We start from the raw sequence: 21340 nt of genomic DNA, 5'->3' as shown, positions 1-21340 counted from the left end.
TTGCATGAGAGCTAGCCAAGACCAGAGAGACACTGAAGGATGGAATTCGTGGGCAATCATTGTGTTTGGATGTCCCCAGAGACCTGGACTGGTCATTTAACGTAGTATATAGATGGTAAAATTCGGGTAAGGTAAGAGGTTAGACCACTGCTATTAGTCTAGATTTTTAAATAGTGCTTTTTTTAATTGGATATTTCAATAGCCAGAAATCCTGTTTGGTGTTCTGGAGAGCCCCCCCAACTTGTCAGGCAGGACTGCTTCATTCATGGAGGGTTGGCACATGGATATTTGTTTTTGTATCTCACACCCCCCTCTTTTTTAACAGAAACTGTAAATGCTGGACATGATTGCAAATCAGCATTATAACACCATGTTTTAGTTTGGTCAAGACGCAGCCAACAATGAATTTCAGAATAAAGTCTCTTGACTTAATGTGACCTGAATGTCTTGTAAGGTTGTGAATAGACAGGACTTTACAGAACGTGTCATCTGGTAAGCCTAGAGAATTGGAAACATGGAAGGAGGCCTTTCCTGGTGTTTTTATGTAACTTCGATCATTTTTTGGCAAGTCTGTTGCATCAGGTTTTCGAGAAGATAACAGTCACTTTTCACGTGTCTACCATTCTCTTTTGATTTGATTTGATTTGCAATCTAAGTGACATAAACATTCTGGAACTTGTATTGACTGGTCGGCATTGCTCCGAAATGTCCCAGGTTTGGTTTTGGAAACCCTAAAGTCACTTGGTAACTCGATGGATGAAGGAGCCAGATGCTGCTGTTTTGGGTATGACCGTGAAGTCATTGCTGCTGCTTCTTGGAGGCATTCCAGACATGATGTGGGCAGTTCACAGCAGCCTTGACATAAGTGTGGAGCCCTCATCTTAGGAGTCTGTCTATTTATTCCAGACCACGGAGAGTCACGTGTTTTGTTCACAACCAAGCTCAGGAGCTGCCTTTTGGAGGAAGCCTCACCTGTTCTCTGCATCATTTTCACTGACAGCTAATTAGGAAATCACCCTCCACCCCAATTAGGCTGTGAGCTCCTGGAGAGCAGGAACTTTCATTTGCCCTTCTTGTATTCCCAGGCTTAGCACCTTGCATGGCACACAGTAGGGGCTTTGTGAATACCTGGTGATGGACTTGGTCTGTTTTGTGTTTTATTTTCTGTTTTCATGGTGTACTTCCCCACTCTCTCCAGTCAGGAGAATGATGATCAGGGGCTCGTTCCAGCTTGTTGTCTCTTTACTCTTAGTGCTTGGTGGCCAGAGACTTGTTTTGGTCCCTGAGAGAGTGAGGGTGGGGGGTGTTTTTTTTTAGACCAGACTTGTGATTTCATTGGTAATGGGAACTCTTGGTGGGTAAACTTCCTCTACCAATGCAAGGAAGCACTTGCTTTCCAATGTGGAACCTGATACAGTTTCTTTGGGTACTGGAGTGATTTGGTGCCCTGCCTAGGGTCACACAGCTGGAGGCTGTCCTCATCACAAGATTGGCTGCTGGACCCCTATGCCACATTGCCTCTCCGTAGTTGTGTGGAATGGGCAGACAGTGCTTATGGGGGCCTTCCTTCAGTGTGATCCTCCCACTGGCAGGGAAGGATGCAGGGCTGTTGAGAATGTGAGCTCTCTGTGGAGCTTGTCCTGAGATAGCCAAGCCTGGCTGGTCTGAGTGCCTGCTGGGCAGTATTACACCCTTGGTGCAGCCTGGGAACACTCCCTGACCTTCACTTGATTGGTTTAGAATCAAAGCTCTTTCCGAGCAACATTGGCCAAGTGTTATGAGAAGGAAGAAGAAACCCTGAGATAGTCTCAAGAATGGTGGTCTCATGCCTTGTCAATGCATCCCATTCCTAGACAGTGAGTCCCTTCCAAGGGACAAGATGTCATTTTGTGTCTCTTGGTACATGTCATTCATTACAATTTGGATCAGATCCACTGTGTGAATGCATGGTTTTTGTGTCTGATGCCCTTCTCCCTCACTGGTCCTGCTATGGTCCCCGTGGTGCCCGTTGCCTTGGGAGTGGGATCTTGGTGGTCATTCAGTCATTTCAGTTATGTCTAACTCTCTGTGATCCCATCTTGGGTTTTCTTGCCAAAGACACTGGAATGGTTTGCCATTTCCTTCTCTAGCACATTTTACAGATGAGGAAACGGAGGCAAACAAGGTAAAGTGACTTGCCTAGGGTCACACAGAGGCTGGATTTGAACTCATCTTAGTGATTCCAGGCCCAACACTGTCCACTGTACCACTAGCTGCTCAGGGGAGGATTCCTGGCCTTTGTTGATTCTTGGAGCATCTTGTGAGATCTATGCATTACTTGGCTTGTTTTTCCTTCTCCCTGGGGGATGAATGAGCTTCTTCAGGTTTTTTTTTGTCCCTTTGAAGGTACGACTGATCGAAGCTGGTTTCATTTGGACCGAACCTCATTCCAAGCGGCTTAAAGTCAAGCTGACTATCCAGAAAGAGGTAAGTTAGAGAAGCTGCCCGAGCAGGGAAGCAGGAGTCCTGTTGCATTGAAGACGGTTCAGAAAGGGCCCCACGATTCATTTGTGAGAGAAAATGCTCATTCCGTCATGCTTCATCCTCTGCTTGTTTGGGGCTGGGCCCTCAGGGAAAGCAGACACGCATGTGCTAGGGAGAGTGGAGGCTGAGATTAGCTTTTGACATCACCTAAGAGACTCTTTTGTTTCTTTCCACCTCCCTCTCAGTTTCTACAGTTGAATTATATATAGCTCATCCTTCTTCAAAGAAAAAAAATTCCCAAGTGAAACTGCTTTAATTTAAGAATATTTCATAGCCTTTGAAATGTTAATGTAAGACATCCTGGGGCTTAATCACTATATCTTTTTACTTTTTTTGATCAAATAATCTGCCATTTTCTGCATATAGGATGTTAATTCTAGGTAGTTTATCCTTAATTAATATAAAATACATTCTGAAGGCACTTAGGTGAACAGATTTTCGATTAAGGAAATGATGAGATAGTGTGAGTTTATGGGCCTTTCAGGTATTAACTGTACTGTCATATAAAATCTTGGAGCCACAGGGAAGGAGGAGACTTCAGATTTTGAAATGGAAGTGATTTACCCTGGGGGTAAATGAACAGCATTGTTGCTTTTTTCAACCCAGGTGATGAACGGGGCCATCCTTCAGCAGGTATTTGTGGTGGAGTACGTAGTGCAGTCCCAGATGTGTGATGCTTGCCACAGGGTGGAAGCCAAGGATTTCTGGAAGGCTGTGGTTCAAGTCAGGCAAAAGGTAAAAATCTTAAGATCAGGGATGCCAGAGGTGTACCTTTCAGTGGTCCTTCTGTCAGTTTGTTTCCCAGAGTTCCTGGGGCCAGGAGATGCAAGTAGAGACTGAGCCCTGCCCTTTCACCCTTTCTCCCAAGACTTGGGTGCCCATAGGAGGCTTCAGTACCTGCACTTTCTTGAGATGTGAGGCTTGATGAGTCAATCATGTTTTTTTCTTAGCACGTATTTACAAAGATGCCTCTGGTATCTTTTCTTCTTGTAATTCATGGTATACTAAGGTGCTATTTATGGCTGATTTTGTTTGGTTGTTGCTCTTTCACATCTGAAGTTTGTTTTGGGTTTAATCATCTAACCTTATTTTTGGATTTAAATTTAGACCTTACACAAAAAAACTTTCTACTATCTGGAGCAGTTGATCTTGAAACATAGAGCACATCAGAACACCCTGCGGATCAAGGAGATTCATGGTGAGTGCTAGATTAACTTGCATTTAAAAATTTGAAATTAAATTTTAATTTTCACCCCAAATTTCCTATTCCAAGTGTAGCTTTTTCCCTTACGGAAGATTCAGCACACTGTTTGTTATTTGGGGAAAGATTGAGAAGAAGGGACAGAAAAGGAAAAGATCTGTCTCCTTGCTCTGTGGTTGGCATCCAGCTGTGCACAGCTGTGCACAGGCATAAACCAGCCAGGGACTTGGGTTGGCCATCCATGCCCATGGCCTGAAAGCATTTCTGAGGTGATTGGATGACAATATGCACATGCTTATTAACCACCTTTCTTCCTTATTGATGCTGAGGTGCCATTGATACTCTTCACTTGCCTTGCTTTGTGCCTGTTTGGGGCTTTCTGTGTGGTAGTTCTATGGGACAGAAAGCATCACCAGGGACCTTTCTCTTTTTTGGAATGGTTGGCTGGCTTGTGAAGGAGAATGCTTACTGGTGCTGCCTTTTTTGTTTGTTTTCTTCGAAAGACATAAGCAGAAGGAACGTATTCAGGGATAATTATGGTGAATTTTTCCCCAGGCGATGTAGAGATTGACCTCCAAGAATCCTGATCTCTCAAAGACAGATGAGGAAACTGAGGCTCATTGGGTCAGATGACTTGCCCAATGTCAGGGTAGCCACATCTAGGACCTTCCCTGAATCTTCAGTTCCATTAATACATAGATCAAACTCTTAAAGACAGTTCAGGAAGGGATTGGTTGAGGGTCTCCATCATATACCAGATTTTTTCCTGGTTGGGTCTTGGGGCCAACAAGCAGAAGGAAAAGCGTCGGCCACTAGCCCCATCCAGGAGTACATGGAGACCAGGAAAGCCCCATTGGCTTCTGAGGCATCCCACTGTTACTCATGATGAGGACTCTTGGTATTATGCCTTAGTGCAAGCCCAGTGGGAGACCTTTTGTTGTCTAATCTGGAGATAGTGTTGAGGCATTACACAAAGATTGATGGGCTTGGCATTTGGAGACTTGTGTTAAATTCTGTTTTATGCGCTTGCTGATCCTGCACCTGACCTCGATCCTCCTCACTTTCCTCATCTGTTAATGAGGAATGGTTCCCCTCCCTGCATCATGAGGTTGTTGTAGGCAGAGCCCTTAAACATTATGTTAAGGTTATATAAATAGAAAGGCTTTTAACATTTTTAGTCTGTTGGAAATGTTCATGTTTCTTGGAAAACCCTTACATGGCAGCCTTCTTTTTCCTTTAAGATGGCTTGGATTTCTATTATGCTCAGAAGCAGCATGCCCAGAAGATGGTAGACTTCCTCCAGTGCACAGTCCCTTCCAGGTACATGGGAGTGGGAGCGCCACGTGTGCTAGCTGCTAGGAAGGCAATTTTACATGAGCTTTGTAGGCCGTTTGTCAAGGAGATTTTTCTCTTGCTATAATATAGGCAAACATAAACATCTGAGGTGGTGAATGTGAATATCACTTCATTAGAAATGCATATTTCTTAAAGCATATCTTCTGTGTAGAGCAGCCCCCTATGTGCTTCAGAGACCAAGAGAGGGTAGGGAAAAGTCTCGATGTGAGCAAGAGTCTACAGTAAAGTGGGGAGGAAAGGACTGACCAGAAACAAACCAAGACAGGAAATGTGCTAAGCTTTGCAGAATTGAGTGTCCCCAGAGTGGAGGAAGGCTGTTGTCTGAGGCTCAGAGGAAGGAGAGAGGATAGTGTGAGCAAAGATATGGGAGTGGCAGTGAGTCCTGTGCTTGGGGAGGATGGTGGGGGGTTCTGCTGTGCCCACTCTTATCATTAGATCTGTGCTGGAAGATAGTAAGGCTAGAGAAGCTGGGCAGGGCCAGGCTAGGAAAGGTCTCAAAACTTCAAGTGAATTCAGCTAACATTTCTTAACTGCCTCCCTTGTGCCAGGCCCTTGTACTGGCCTCTGAGAACGCAAAGAGAAAATCACAAAAATGGGGCACACAAGAAGCTTAGATTGTGCTGGGGAGTGACAGGGACCTTGGTAAAGAAAATAGGAGGTAGGGAGTGGTGGAGACAGACAAAGACAAGGTACTCTTTCAGTTTGCAGATGAAGAGAGCACTTAGTGATCAGGGAAGTCTGTATTAAGGAGAGGGTAAAGGAGCTGATCCTTGGAGGATAAAGAGTCTGAGACGCTTCTGCCTGTGCGACCTCCTCTTCAGTCTTCTTGGTCGTGCCCACTAACCAAGGCTCTGTCCTAGGCTGTCTGTATCGTCTGCCTGGATGATCTCATCATTTCTCATGGGCTCAGCGATCATCTTGATACTGATGATTCTCAGAGAAAGAAAGAGAGAAGGGGAGAGACAGAGAGAGACAGAGAGAGAGAGTGTGTATGTGTGTGTCGTTTCTTTCCTGAGCTCCCATCTCACATCGCCAGCTGTCTTTTGGACATCTCAGATCTGATGTCCCCATGGACATGTGTGTGAAACAAAACCCATTGTCTTTCCCCCAAACCTCTTCTTCCTGACTTTTCTATTACTCTTGAGGACACTCCCACTCTCTCCGTGCCCAGGTTTACCAGACCGGGTGTTTTCCTCGACTCCTTACTCTCACTCCTTCCCATAGTTCCTCCTTTGCCAGATCTTGTCATCCTCTACTTCTGCATCCTATTCACTCATCAGCCACCACCTACTTCAGACCCTCATTGCCTCTTGCTTGGATTATCCCAGTAATTTTAGATTTTTAAGTGTTTTATTAGTGTTTTTGTTATTATTTTAATTATTAATATTTATTAATGTTTGTAGGCTATAACTTCACTTCCCAGCCTGGGAGTTCTGAGTGCTGCGCCGTACCTTGTGGAAGGCTGCTGTTGTCTTGATAGAAACTCTATGCTCTGAGGAGCTCCCTCGCTAGCTGCGGCTCATGCTGGTCTGCAGCGTTGGGTCAGCATTCTCTCTACCAGTCAGGAATTCTATTTTCCTTGGCAATCACACCAGTGTTCAGGACTCCCAGACTTGGTTGGAAGTCCACTTACAGGAGCACACCACAGCCATTTTCCAGTAGCTAATCCCCTACAACATAGGGCTCTCCTGTGCAGTAAAAAAAAAAAGTAGTTCAGTGGAATCATTGGCACAGGGGCCAGATCTGCCAGTGTGTGGCTCATTCTGTTCACATAAGCCATCCTTTACCGAGAGGTAGGGGAGGGGTAGGTTTCATGATGAATTCTTTGGAATTGAGATTGGGGATTACATTTTCATTGAATTGTGACAGGTGGCCATAGTGTATGTTGAGCTTCGTTAACCTTTTAGGTGGACTCACTGCCTTCAGGCTCTTCTCATTCCAGTCTAGTTTCCACACAGCCATGTAGGCGATCTTTGTAAAGCACAGGTCTGACCATGCACACACAGACACACACACAGACAGACACACACACAGACACACACACACAGACACACACACACAGACACACACACACATACACACATACACATACCCACCCACCCACCTCTCCACCTCTCCTTCAGTAAACTCTGGGGCCCCTCTTTTACTTCCAGGACTCACCTCTCTGTGTAGCCTTTAAGCCTGGAAGCATCTGTCTTTGCAGTATGTAATATGTCATGGCCCTCTTGGCACTCTGTGATCTGGCCACACTGACCCCCCTGTTACCTTCCTCTTCCTCACTTGCCGAGAGCTGAGCCCCCTGCCTGGAAGGCTCTTTACATCCGTCTCCAATCCCTAGCTTCCTTCAAGACTCAACCCAAATGCCAATGCATGAGGCCTTTCCCAGTCCTCTTGGCCTCTGGTGCCTCTCCTCAGGATGTCTTCTGTCTCTTAGGAACAGATCTGTGTGTATGTGTTATCTCCTTGGAGGGAAGCATCGGAATCCCCTCTGTGTTTTGGGTTTCCAGGCTCAGCACTGGAGCAGGTGGGCTCAGCACTTGATACAGGCTTGTTGATTGGTTGATGGCTTAAGATTAACTTCTTTATTTCTTTAATTTCTAGATCTAAATCTTCACAGAGACTGATCTCTCATGATATTCATAGCAATACATATAATTACAAAAGCACTTTCTCCGTGGAAATTGTTCCCATATGCAAGGTAACTTTCTCTACTTGATTAATGATTGTATGAATTCAAAATTAGCAAGGTAGAAAAACTTAGCCTTGTTCTCTTTTAGTTTTAAAATTCCTGCCTGATTCATTTCCTTTGTAGAAGAGTTGGGAGACAAATGTATGTAAGATCTTGGTGGAAATGATTCATTCACATATCCAAGTGCGCCAGGCAGGAGGCAGGAGCAGCCTGGTAGCTGTCCTAGTGCTGAAGTGTCTGCTCTGCTAGGAAATAGGAAGAGTGGGTGCTGGGTGGTGAGTTTAGAGTGGGGAGTGGTGAAGTCCTGGCGGGGGATGTGGTTCAGGAAAACATTATGAAGGATCTTTAAAGCCCTGGTGTGTAATAAATAGTGACAGTAGCTATAGTAGCTAGAATTCCGTGCTGCTTCAGAAATAACGTAGGTTATTTCATCTAATCCTTAGAATAATCCCTTGAAATTGGGGCTTTTCATATCCCTGTTTTACAGGTGAAGATGAGGATCTGAGAAGTTGTGTGATTTGCCCAGGGTCGCACAGCTCAGTAGGCAGGATTCAAACTCAAGTTCTGCCTGCCTCTCGGGCCAACACCCTGCCCACTGCACCCTGTAGCTTGAGAATAATAAGCTCTTCCATCTTCAGAAACCTGTGGTTCCCTCCCCCCATCTCCCTTCCCATTGCTTCCTGGGGAAATTCCTCCTAGATTCCAAGGCCGCCTCCCCCCCCCCCCCCCATGGCCTCAGGACAGCTTTTCAGCCTCCTCTCCCACCACAGCTCCAGTGGAAGCTCCTCAGTGGCAAGGAATCTCCTTTTAACTTAATTTTTATCGCTGAGTCCCCGTTGTATGGTTCAGTGCTTGCAAATAGAAGGCACTTCATAAACGAATAAATGCTCCTTGAGTTGCTCACATCACCCCCTGTAAACAGTGGACACTCTCTTGACTTCTTTCTTGATGGTGCCTTGGACTTTGGTCCTGTGGTGTCCTCAGCCTGTACGATCGGGCTCCACAGAACCTTCGTACATCTGCCTGCCTTTTTGTTGCCTACATTTCCCCTTCCTCCAGTCCTCCCTCCTGTGCTCCCCCATCCCCCCAAGTCCTCTGGCCAACCTGGTCATCAGTGGCGTTGTTCTGGATTTGCAACCCTGAGTTTTACAGAGCACTGTCTGACCGTCTCATGAGGCTGATAGCAGCCACATTAAGCCAGGGCAATATTGAGGCTTGGGAGGCTGAGGGACTTCGCCAGTGTTACAAGCTTGGCCTTGGCTTGTTTCCTTGCCCCTTAGACTGTGGTGGCAGAGCTGAGTCATGGAGTGTGGCTTTGAGACCCTCTTTCTCTGTTAAATGAGTGGGTCACCCTACATTTTTTCAGCACCCTCCCTTGTAGCACTCCATTATTTGGTCCTTGAGGAGGGTCTCAGACCCATCAGCCCATTACTGTCCCATTGGGTGCTAGAGATGGCTCTGTTTAAGACCAGCAAGGAGAGGGTGCGGTGGCTACATCAGGGTCTTAGAGTCAGGAGGACTGAATTTAAATCCTGCCTCAGGAACTGCCGAGAAAAATGGGGATGTTAATGGTACCTTTCTTACAGGATTGTTGGGGGATTAAATGAATTAACTCAAGTGCTTTACAAACCTTAAAGAGCTCTGTAAATGTTCGCTGTTTATTAGATTTGTGTCCCCAGAGTCTGGTGTGGTCTTGGGCATGTAGTAGGTGCTTAATGAATGCTTGCTGATAGGTTGGAAGTAGGTGCTCCATGTGTTTGTCATATTGAAGTAAATGGGTTCTACGCAGATGTTATTTCTATCACTGTGTTTAAATTAAAGCATAGGTTCTGACTCTGTTTTAGCTTAGGAATAGTTTAGAGTGAAAAGGGTAGGAAGCTAATGAGAGCTTTGAAACCTCAGTGTCTTTTCATTCCTTCATATCACAAACCTTTGGCAACAACTGGTTATGCACGCATTCCTGCGTTTGGTGTCTAGGCAAAAGAGAGATTTTCAGGACTGTCCTTAGAGCCTGTTGTTTAGTATAGGAGACGTGCATCAGGCATGGAAGTGAATCTCTTAGGTGTTAGGTGCCCCAAGAGGGGCTCAGACTCAGTGGTATCAGAGTGCAGAACTGGAGTAATTCGTTAGCTACTTTGTTCTCTTAAGAGTGGAGGTGCATCATCCTTGGGATCAGTTTGATTTTTTAAAAATGTAGTTATCAAAGACGTCCCTACTGCCTTGAACATTCTCCAGGATTGCATTTCTACTTTTATGTGTATTCGAGTTTCAATTCCTGATTCTTCAGCTGATTTTGGTATATTTATGTATATCTCTATGTAGATGTAGATATATAGGAAGATGTTTCAGTGTAAATTGTATTTGAGTTAGGCATTTACATCTGTCTTTATATATATGTGTGTACTGGGCAGATCGAGAGATAAATGTTACTTTGGTTGAATTTTTATTATTGTAGATGTTATGGAAGTTATGAATTGCCTAAGACCTGGTACATGTTTGCAGAATAATGTTAAATGGGTGTGTGATATAAAAATGTCGCGTCATTAGGGGCTGTCTGTTCCATATCTGAATAAAGTGGTATTAAAAGGGATCTCTGAGAAGCTGGCTGAGTTTAAAACATTTTTGTTCAAACAGGATCTTTATATATGTCTAGTTTTTAGATCTCTTTAGTTTGGGTTGGGCTTGTAGACTTTGGAAAAATGCACATTGGGGGCCTGTTATATGGGGTTCATTTTCCTTATAAAAATCATGTCTGCTTGTTTCTGGTTCTACACAGGACAATGTTGTGTGTCTGTCTCCCAAACTGGCTCAAAGCCTTGGAAACATGAGTCAAATTTGTGTTTGCATCCGAGTTACGAGTGCCATCCACCTCATTGATCCAAACACGCTACAGAGTAAGGCTTGCATTTTATTTTGTATAAAAAAATTATCTTGAAGGTTGTATTTCTGTGGGTGAAGCAGTAAATGGCATTCTTTATTGTTAAAACGGTTCATACTCTGCCCTTAAATTATGTAATTCTAATTCTTGGAAAACTTTGTTTTTAAAAACAAGAACTCTAACCACTGCTGCAAATTTATTTCCAAAAGGTGAATGGGGATTGAATTGTGAAGAAAGCATTTGATTAAAAGAGCCCGACAGTGTCATTTGATAATGTTTACAGAAATTATCTCTCTTATTCCTTAAAATCTTTTCTTGTATAGATGTTTCACTCCATTAACTTTTACTGAAATTGGATTGTATTTGTTCTTCAATTTAATTTTTGTGACGGATTCATTTAAAGTCTCATGACCACATTTCAGTGGATTTGAAAGCATTCAGAGCTGGGAAGGCAATTTACTTTTCATGATGGAGGGGAGATGTGAAATTACTCACATGATTAGCTAATTCCTTCATTATCCTGGAATTTAGATAAAACTCATTTGGAAACTTCCATTCTAGAGGCGTGATCTGGTAAAGCAAATTCTTTTTATTCATTTTGACCTGCTTTTATTTTTCTAAATGTGTAGTCTTTTTTTTAAAAACTTAATTTGAATTTTTTCTTTAACACAAAATTGACAGAAATGAGTAGTCTCTAGATAAGAAATGAACAATCTTGATCTAATCCCCTTGTAGAGCAAAGGTGATGATAGAAAAGGACCCATTGGTCCTCACCTTTTTAGGAAATTAATTTTTCTTACACACTATCCGTAAGACAGCAGGGACCATAACTGTCCAGCTGTATCCCGACCTGTTGGGGAATGGACACAGATTGTGGTGAAACTTGTTGGAGACTGTAGACAAACCCATGGTGTTGCCGAGTCTGCTCCTTGTCCTCATCTCCTGCATGGAGGGTTTGGCCATCCCTCAGCCTTCTGCTCTACCTATTAACATTTGGGGACTTAGTCGCTATCCATAGCTCAGGGAAAATCATCCATGAAAACTAGCAGTGTTTGTCCAAAAGACCCCGACAGGTGCCAGAGTCTGGGAGGTGAGTTGAGAATGTATCTGTCTTCACATTTCTTCAGTTTATCTGAGTGCCTCACGTCCCTCTTTGTTTCTTCTCTGTAGTTGCTGAGATTGATGGGAATACCTATTGGCGTTACCCATTCAGTAGCTTGTGCCACCCCAAGCAGCTGGAGGAGTTTATCGTGATGGAGTGCAGCATCGTTCACAATCAAAAAGCTGTGGCCGGGGCTGGCATGAGATCAAATAAAGTGAGCCTGGCCCACCTTCCCCCGAGCTTGCATCATTTTCTGGGCAGATTTTTATTCATGAGTTGTTCTGAATCTAGGCCACCTTCCTGAAAATAGGCCTTCTGGCAGGAAAATATGTATAGTCATAAAGTCAAAAGATTGCCCAAGGGCTGTGGTCTAGAAGAACCGTTGACCTATTTGGGAAGAACCTGTAATGCTTTGTAGAAGCGTAGATACCAGCGCCCTTGTCGGCTGGATTCTGTGATTATTGCTTTCTGGTCATGTTTACCACCTCCCCCAAGTCCTTCTGCTTCAAGTGCATGCTCCTGGATCCATGATCCCCAGTGTAGTCTCTCATGCAATCCATAGTCTTCCCTGGGAGACCACATTTGGGCGGAGCTCCTGACAGTCACTGTAGCCTGGAGCTTGCACTCTGCTGAGAGTCCCTCATTCCAGTCAGTGCAGGAGTGAGACCTTGGAGAAAGCCAGCTCAGCTGAAGTGCAGATATGGTTCTATCATAGCTGGGCGTCCTTTGAGAGGCCCCTTGGCTAAGGGCGGCCTTGTCTGGTCCCCCTACTCCCGTGGGCCTCTGCATGGGGCAGCTGTAGAGTGAGTAGCACTTCCCTTTACTCCCTCAGTGTTTCCCCACTGTCACCCAGAGTCCTTCCTATTGCCCTGTGGTGGGTGCCTCCTCCTTCAAGTCTGGGAACAAGGCTTTACTTTTTGTGTACTTTGATGGCTCACTCTCACCATTCCCCAGCCTTGACTTTTCACTGTACTGCTAGGATAGCTTACTCAGGTACAATGCTTGAAAATCCAGCTATACTGTACGATCCTTCGCTCTCTGGAGTCAGAGGAGCTGGGTTCAGATCCTGCCTCTGATGGGCACTAAAGCCACAGGCTTCCTGGGTCACACAGTTTATGTTTATCTATAAAATGAAGGGATTGGATTTAGATGGTCTCTCATTCCCTTCTGGCTCTTATCTGTGAGCTGGGAGCTTTTTCCTGCTCTCCTGATCAATAGTTATTGGGGTCCATGGAACTGCCTTTAACTGGGACCAGCAACCCATGGGTCATCTGCCTAAAATCAGCCAGTCAGTCAGCAAGCATTTATTAACTTGTTATGTGTGCTTGGCACTGAGGAAACAAAGGCAAGAGGGAAGCCATTTGGTCCTCAGCGTGCTTATGTTCCATCAGTAATGACACGTGTGCGTGCACGTGTGTGTGTGTGTGCACACGTGTATGTGTGTGCGTTTGCAGAATAGGCTTTACCAGCCATGTGAGAAGTTCCCCCAGAGCCTCAGGGCAGGGAGGCTGAGGACACAGCTGGGGGTCACAATTAGGGGCAGTGCCCACATGTTATGCAGGCCAGATGCAGGGGGCATGGAATGGTGTGGCCAGCAGGGGATGTTCTTCCTCTGGCTTGGAAATTCTGTTTTAAAGATGCATGCATTTCTTCAACTGAGAGGAAACATTCCGAGTCAAATGTCAGTTAGTTGTTAAAAACTTTTGCTGGCAAATCTGTAGGTGGCCTTCAAAATACTTCCATTAGGAAGTAGAAAATAACTTCCATTGGGAGAGAAATCAGGGTTGTGTTTCTGCATTTCAGCAGGAGGTTCACTGAATTGCACCCAGCTGACTAACCAGCCCATTTTCTTTTTTCATCAAGCACATGCTTGGCGAAGTCTGGGTGCAGAAGACTTCGGAGATGAGTACGGACAATCAGTATTTCTGCCGGACTCATCTGGGACACCTTTTGAACCCTGGAGACCTGGTGCTTGGGTCAGTTGTATCATCTTTGCCACTGCTTTTCCCATATGCAGCGTTTTTAGATGATGATGGGACTCAGTCTAAAGGGAATTGGATGCCACATGAATTTCATTTGCATTCTTGTTTGCTAATTAAAGTTAGGGCTCTTCCAGAGGCTCCAAGTCTATGAAGAAGCCTAGGCTTGGAGTCATGGGAGTCGTGGGTTTGAATGTCACCTCTGACCCTTGTTAGATGGGAGACCACGGACAGGTCACTTGACCACTGAGCCTCAGTTTTTCCCATCTGTGAAATTGAGATATGAATCCTCACAGGAACGATTTCCCAGGAGAATATAAAATTCTCTTTTTGGGTCTAAAAATCAAGAGACTGGAGGAAGTCTAGATAGAAAGCGTTTCTTGTGAAAAAGATTTAACGGACTTAGGCAGTCCTTCCTGACGGAGCGGCCAGAGAAGCTGCCTAATCCCTAGTGTGTCTGGAACAAGGGCAGGTTGAGTTTGATTGTGCCCTGGCCTGGTCCCGGTTTGGCTGTGACCTCAGCCAAACACAGACACAGAGGAGGTGGAACAAGTCCAGAGAGGGTGAAGGGCAGGGAGAGGATGCTGAACGGTACCGCCTTCTTGGGGAGTCTGTAATAAAGTGGGAGACACTAGATATGGAAAAGGGACTGTCCTAGGGTTAACTCCATTTCAGGTTTGACTTGGCCAACTGCAACCTGAATGATGAGTACGCTAACAAGATGAACAGCCAGAATATTCCTGATGTGGTAAGTGAGGCACTGAGGGCTCCCCCACCTCTGTCTTTTTCCTTGTTCACCTTGGAGCAAAATGTGCCCATTCCTTTTTTATAAATGAATGGAGCTGTTTTAGATCTCTGGAATGGGGAGTTGAGGCAGTGTGAGATCTTTCTTTTGAAAAGACATGGGCATTTCTCCTTTTCCTAGAGAGGCTAATATAAGAGTTAGAGGGCTTGGTCCCTTTTTTCGTCAGATGCCTTAGGTTATGTTAGTTTACTTTCCTAAACTCCTAATACACAGCAGAGCAGAATTGGCTGGGGTAACAGAATCAGGAATATTCCAGCAGAATATATTTCAGATTAACTATTCACTTACCTCAGTTTTTATTCCATGTCTTACCTAGAGCACTGGTTAGAAGCGAGGCATTACTCTTTGGCAGAGGTGAAGCAACACCATTATACCATTAGACTGAACTGACAGGACTGCTTTTTTCCCTCTTTATTCTTTGTGATAAGAGGTGGTTCTCCGGGGGAAGAGGGGGAAGAGGGTCTTGGGAAATAAAGGCAAAACAAAATGATGTCAGTATAAAAGGTGTCGCTACAAAGGCGGCATTCTGACTTGAGCACAATTGCAGTAGACGGTAATCTTCACAGCATCAAGGCCTGCTGGCCCTTGATGAGTTTGTAAAGGGAAAAATATGAGAAGCACTAAGTGTGAAATTGGTGTGGGAAGTCTTCCACCCGCCTGCTCGTTTAATATGATTGAGCAGGTTTGGTTTTTTCAGCAGAGGGTGGAAGTGAAGTCATGGTAATGGAGAGGAGCACACTGTCTGCTGTTACGTATCTGTTTTCATAGACATAAGAGATACCATGGAGGTGTAAGACTCATAGAAATACAGAGTAGTCGATTTAATAAGTTTTTCTTTGACTTAATGTGCTGTAAAATTATGCATCCTGCTGCATTTGTATAATCACAAAAAACTGGCCCTGGTGGGATGGTGACTCAAGGGGCTGGGCCTGTGAGACATAGACAGCCTTGTTGGTGGTCCCTGCTGCATTTCTTGGGGTTCATTGATTTCTGAATGTAATGTTAAGATTATTCTTTGGTGTTTAGGTATTAATCAAAAAGAGTTATGATCGTGCCAAACGCCAGCGTCGCAGGAACTGGAAACTGAAGGAGCTGGCTAGGGACAAAGAAACCATGGATACAGATGATGAAAGGTAGGGTTTGGGATTAAATGTTCTTAAGGGGCTGCCTCTAAAAGCAGATTCTGAATGGTTTCCTTGTGATCCTGGAAAGTTCTGTAGTCAATAAAGTTCTTTCCGACTCTAGAGCTCTGATTTTATGTTATCACGCTTTACAGAGTGTAGGAAAATTTGTTTCTGGAAAACAGATGGGCCAGAGTGGTTTGCAGGAGTATCATGGCTCTGCATATGAACACCCTCATATATTTAGGATCACCTCTCCTCTAGACCTTGCATCCCCTGGACATTGGAGCAGCTTCCTCTCCTCCAGCTCTGGACTGTTTCTTGTTTGATATTGGAAGCATGAATAGATGAGGGGTAGATGAGGTGGCTGAAGGACTGGTGAGCTTCCATGGACATGCAGGCAGTGGGAGGGGGTCTCGCAGAAGGGCTTCTTTCCATTCATGGGGAGAAAATCTTGCTAGTCCCAGATTTACTGAATTCTGAAGAGGTGAGACCTACTGCTAAACTTTCTGTCCATTACGTCATTCAGTTTTAATCCCAGTGAAACCAAATCCCGTTAAGTGCAGGCTTGTGAACTAGTGCAGGGATCCAGAGAGGTCAGCTAGAGGAGGAGTGAAATGGATGGCAGGGATGGGCTAAACATGATTGATCAGGAATGTAATAGAGATTGTAAAAAGATGGGTCTGAGGCCTTAAATGTGTTAAACGTTTTTTCTCTAGAATTGGTTTTTCTGGTAACTCTAGATTATACTTAACACAAAAAGAGGTTTAGGAAATAAGCAGACTTCCCAGAGATTGTTGCTTTGAACCTTGTTGGCTGTGCAAGCCCAAGCTCAGATCATGTGTACAGGAAAATGGGCTGAGAGGCGTAGTTGGAGGGAGGAGACCCTTCCCCTTACTCTGTGATAGGACTGCTTACATAAGGAGGTCACTCTGAAAGTCACATGTATTTTCTCACTACCTCCCTTCACGTTTGCTAGAATTACATAGTGCAGTTATCTTAGCTGTTTCACAAATAAAGTTAGGAAATGTTTGAGATGAGGTGGTTGTCCTCAGACCGGTGACCCCCTGGGCTCCTGGTCTAGGCAGTGTTTTCTAGTGAGAATGGCTCCAGAGATTGGGCCCCTCCACCCTCAGCACTTTGTAAACTGCACAGTGTTTCATGGACGTGAGTTCTTATTTTTATTAATGTGATTGACCTTACGATTATTAATATTGGTGAGTTTGTTAACCACCTTAGGCCTCTTTCACTTCTTGCATTGCTTCATTTGGAAAAGGAAGCTCTTTCTTGAACTACCTTTTTTAATAAGGATAAAGTGAGAAAAACAGATTTCTGGAGTTGATCAGGACCATTTATTATAATAAATGGAAAGTGGGGTTGACATAAAAAGTGCTATTATTATAGTCAATGCATCATTATCCCCACTCATGTGTACTTTGCTTCATTAGCCCTTCTCTTATGCCTCAGAGTATGGAGGAGAACCTTGGGTTCTTGAAGGCTGTGCCTATAACACACCAGCCCCAGCAAGCTAAAAAGGCTGAGAATGTGGTCCCAGTACAGACACAGTCATTGGAAGGTTAGCTGTGCTAAGTTGAGAAAAGATTGGCCACCAGGTGGTGGGATTTTTTTGTTTTTGGATCATAGCAAGTCATGAACATCGTCTAAGCATGGAGGTTTCTTGGGCTATAGTGGAAGGTAGAGTCACCATGCCAGGGAAACCACAGATAATCCTGTCTCCCTTGTGTTCAGAAGTCTGTTTGTGCTTCAGTAAGATGACGAGTGAAGCTTAAACTTGGAGAAGAAGTCAGTATTTCGGTTCAATAGGTTGAATCATTATTTTGCCCAGGTAACAAACATTATTCTGCATTTGGTACCTCTACTGCACTGCTGTAGGTGCTGGAGGGTATACAGTTGTATGTGAGATGTTTGTATTACCTTCAAGGAAATTATCAGTATGAATGTTAGGAGGGTTGTGCATTAGAAGATGTTAACGTCACAGGTGGGATGTGGAGTGCTTGTGGTGAGGGAGAGCTAAATTCTAGGGGAGGTGGCTTGGGGATTGGCTCGAGGTCAGCATCCAGAAGGAGGTCGCCCCTTGATCCTGGACCTTGAATGTTGAAGTGGACGTCAACAGGAAAGGGTGTGGGGGTAGAGGGATGGAGAGTGTACTAGAAATAAGGGTAGCATGAGGGCAGGAGTGGGGAGTCAAAGCTGAAACTGGAAAAAGGTGAGTTGTAGCTGGCTTGTGGTGACCCCTGAAGACCAGGCCAAGAGCTTGGGATTGATTAGGTAAGTGATGGGAAGCCAGAGGGGGAAGGGAAGATCGCTGTCAGCGCTGTCATCTGGCTTCCCTTTCTTCTCCTATTTTCCTTGCTTCCAGTCCCACTTTTGGGGTGGGCAATATCAGCTTCCAGGTGAGCAGATTTCACCTTCCCTAAGGGAGGGCGCCTGACTACATTTGTATCTTAAAGGCCCTTTTCTCCCAGCTCCTGCTCTGGGATCTTTTTTATGTCGCTGTTATTGCCTGCTTTGTTGGAAGTACTTGAAAGTCATTTGGATAAATTGAGAGTTGTCTATATTGTTACTATTGATATAAGTAATGAAAAGGCTACAAACTTAGATTTTTTAAGTAACTTTGATAGATATGCTCTCTTTAGTGTATATTAAAAAAGGAAACCTCCGTGAGCAGTAAGTAAAAAGTAAAGATATTGTCTAGCTGGCAAGAAATAATTAACTTTGCAGCAAGTTCATGCTTTTGAACTCTAAGCATTTTAATCTTCAAGCTTTGTGGAGTCTAATAAAGGTTGACAGTAAGAAGAATGAAAGTACTTGGAATATGAATAGTTTGGATCTAATTTATTATTTTCACTTTGAAAAATGGAGAAGTGTGATAGATTCTTAAGAAGTTCTAATTCATTTAGAAAGTAGGAGATAACTTCTGCCTGCTAGATGTGCTCATGTTAAAAACAGGTCAATCAAAATTAATTAGCCATTTTAAAGAAGAAGTAACTAAATATTGTAATAGGAGTAATATTCCATCACTTTGAAGTATCTAGTCTCCGATCTGGACGCTCCCTCCACCCACACAGACTGCGCTGCTCGGCTTGTTGGTGGACTGAGTGCTGCTGGGGGTGATTTATGGGGGAGAAAGCCTCAGTACTGGGGGCCCAATAAGGAGTCTGGGGGGAACCTCTTAAACATAGGTGGGTTGATTCCCAGAGCACATGGCAGGTTCCCACTCAGTCTCTCCAGTTTGATAACCTTCCAGAGCTTGTGATCTGCTGGCATAACTTTGACAAGGCCCAGGTCACCTCGCCAACACAGTAGGTAGCATCTACGTATCGCTCTAAGCTTTGGGGAGCACTTTGCGTTTATTGTCTCAGTTCATTGCTGCCATAACCCTGGGAGGTGGGTGCTGTTATCATCCACTTTATAGATGAAGTGGTGAGGAGGCATCAGCTTCGGACATCGGTAGAGGAGTGTACCATCACGGAATGGATTGCTTCTTTCCCTTGATCTTCTGACTCTTTTTGCACATGTTTATTGGTAATTTGAAAGTGAAAGTAAAATGTGGTCCTTCAAGAATGTCGCTTTATGTTCTGTTAACTTTTACTTTCGACCCTGAAATCTTTTCCCCAAAGTTTCACGTTGCATGCTCCCTGCTTCCAGAATGTCTTCTGCTCTCTGTGCTTGGATGATGGCAGCTTTGGGCCGCAGCTGGATTGTTCTGTTAAACTGTGCCACTATTCTTCTCCAGGCAATACCAGGACTTTCTGGAAGATCTGGAAGAAGACGAGGCAATCAGGAAGAATGTCAATATTTATAAAGGTTAGAATTTAGGTCGATCGAAAAGTTATGTTGTCTCTTTGGAGTTAAGGGGTCCTCTTCTGGGCAGTTGATTGGGCTGTCACCGTTTTGATAAATTAATTTTTTTTTAATTGTCTAGCATTTATTTTTTCTCCCATTTTTCCCTTGGCCCTTCCTGGGGAGAAAATTGCCCCACAACATTAAAATGTGTATAATCAAGCAAAACCAGTTCCCATCTTGGCCATATCCTAATAGTATACGTCTCAGTCTGCACGTAGAGACTCTCTTGAGAGGCCTCATCAGCAGTCCTCTGGAATTATGGTTGATGATTATGATGATCAGAGCTCTTGAAATCTTTCAGAGTTGTTCATTTCTGCAATGGTAGTGTGACTGTAAACAGTATTCTCTTGGTTTTGCTTAGTTCCCTCTGCATCAGTTCGTACAAGTCTTCCCAGGTTTCTCTGAGACCATCCCCTTCCTCATTTCTTATTCATTCCTTATCCCTAATTGATAGGCACTACTTGGGCCTTTAACTTTTAAATTTAGTTACCCCAAAGCATTTCTAGTTAATTCTCAAATTCCATAAATGTATTTGAAGAGTAGTGGAACTCTACATGGTTTGCACATGTTTGGATGCCGTGTAGGTCCTAGCTTGTTCCTCCAAACTTCAGATCCCCATTTAGGCAGTCTGAGGAACTCGCTTGGCTGTTGGGGTTCTTGGTTGTTGTAGTTGCCAGTGGTGGCATCCCATAGGCTTTGGATGTAAAACCAGAGGTGTTCAGGTTCTTTGGCTAAGCATCACCATTGGGGCTGGTGTGTGAGCAGTATAGGGGGAGGGTATCAGTTCTCCAAGGAGTCATGGTTGTCTGCTCCTGAGACAGTGGGCATAGACCCCATTGGGTTGTGGAGTCACACACTCTCTTCCACAGATGTTGGCTGAAAGTTGTGTGTGGCTACAGTGCATTTAACAGTTTACATGTTAAATTTTAAATTTAAATTTTACATCTAACAATTATACGGCTGTAATTGTTCTGTCTTTTCTCCTTCTCTCTACTCCTTGGTTTCTCAGCCTCGACAGTCCCTGTTGAGAGTGACACAGATGATGAAGGAGCCCCTCGAATTAGCCTGGCAGAGATGCTTGAGGACCTTCACATCTCTGAAGATGCCACTGGGGGAGAAGGAGCATCAATGATGACCTAAGGAAATCAACCATGTGATGGGGCTCGCTTCCTCATCTGGAAAATGAAGGCTTGGATGAGGAGTTCTCTTGAGATCCCTTCCTGCTCGAGAATTCTGTCTCTATAAAATATTAGGTCTTTTGAAAAAGAAAAAGGTTTGGAACCTAAAAATACTGAGTAGAATTGAGTGCTTACCTACATGTTATAAGGAAAATAAAACTGATGATGGATTTAAAGTTTTGGGGAAAGTTTCTATTGGACACATGGCAGCCTGGTTACACTTATATGTAACTTTAGGGTTGGTTGAGAGATTTCTTTCCAAAGGGGGGAAATTTTTTTAAACTTTATAACTGTCTTAGGGGAAAATAGATACATTCTAGTATCTGTTAGGTTCACATATTCAGATTTTTCCCTTTGAGCTTATTTTTTCACCCTCATGTGTTCTAGTCTTTTCCCTCTCTAGACCTTGCTAGGATTGTCCTCTGGCCTACTACCCACAATCCCCCACCTTCCCCTATGAGCTTTGCCTTTTCACTTGGACCCTTGGAAGAGTCTTGCCACGCCAGGCTCTGGCCCCCCAAACTGATGCTTTAGAACAGAGGTGTCAAAACATGTCTCACAACCTCCCAGCTGTGGCCAAAACCAGATTAGAATGTGATTGGAAAATATTAAACAAAATAATTAAAAATACAGTCAGATAT

General features: G+C 44.2%; 1 protein-coding gene across 7 annotated transcripts in view; it reads left to right on the top strand.

Annotated features, from left to right (window-relative positions):
- The window catches only part of NMD3 (NMD3 ribosome export adaptor), a 29353-nt gene extending 8478 nt beyond the window's left edge, over nt 1-20875 (top strand). For all 7 annotated transcript variants that reach the window (XM_072618570.1, XM_072618577.1, XM_072618573.1 and 4 more), the window contains 12 exons: nt 2386-2466; nt 3130-3258; nt 3631-3721; nt 4966-5044; nt 7682-7778; nt 10546-10663; nt 11818-11963; nt 13613-13725; nt 14404-14476; nt 15560-15666; nt 19412-19482; nt 20531-20875. In XM_072618570.1, coding sequence (XP_072474671.1) covers nt 2386-2466; nt 3130-3258; nt 3631-3721; nt 4966-5044; nt 7682-7778; nt 10546-10663; nt 11818-11963; nt 13613-13725; nt 14404-14476; nt 15560-15666; nt 19412-19482; nt 20531-20661 — 1236 coding nt within the window. In that variant the 3' untranslated portion in view covers nt 20662-20875. The remainder of the gene's footprint in view (nt 1-2385; nt 2467-3129; nt 3259-3630; nt 3722-4965; nt 5045-7681; nt 7779-10545; nt 10664-11817; nt 11964-13612; nt 13726-14403; nt 14477-15559; nt 15667-19411; nt 19483-20530) is intronic.
- The last annotated feature ends 465 nt before the right edge of the window (nt 20876-21340 follow it).

This window comes from Notamacropus eugenii, chromosome 6 (genome assembly GCF_028372415.1).
Source record: "Notamacropus eugenii isolate mMacEug1 chromosome 6, mMacEug1.pri_v2, whole genome shotgun sequence".
Lineage (NCBI taxonomy): Eukaryota > Metazoa > Chordata > Mammalia > Diprotodontia > Macropodidae > Notamacropus > Notamacropus eugenii.
This window is presented reverse-complemented; position numbering and strand designations above follow the sequence as displayed.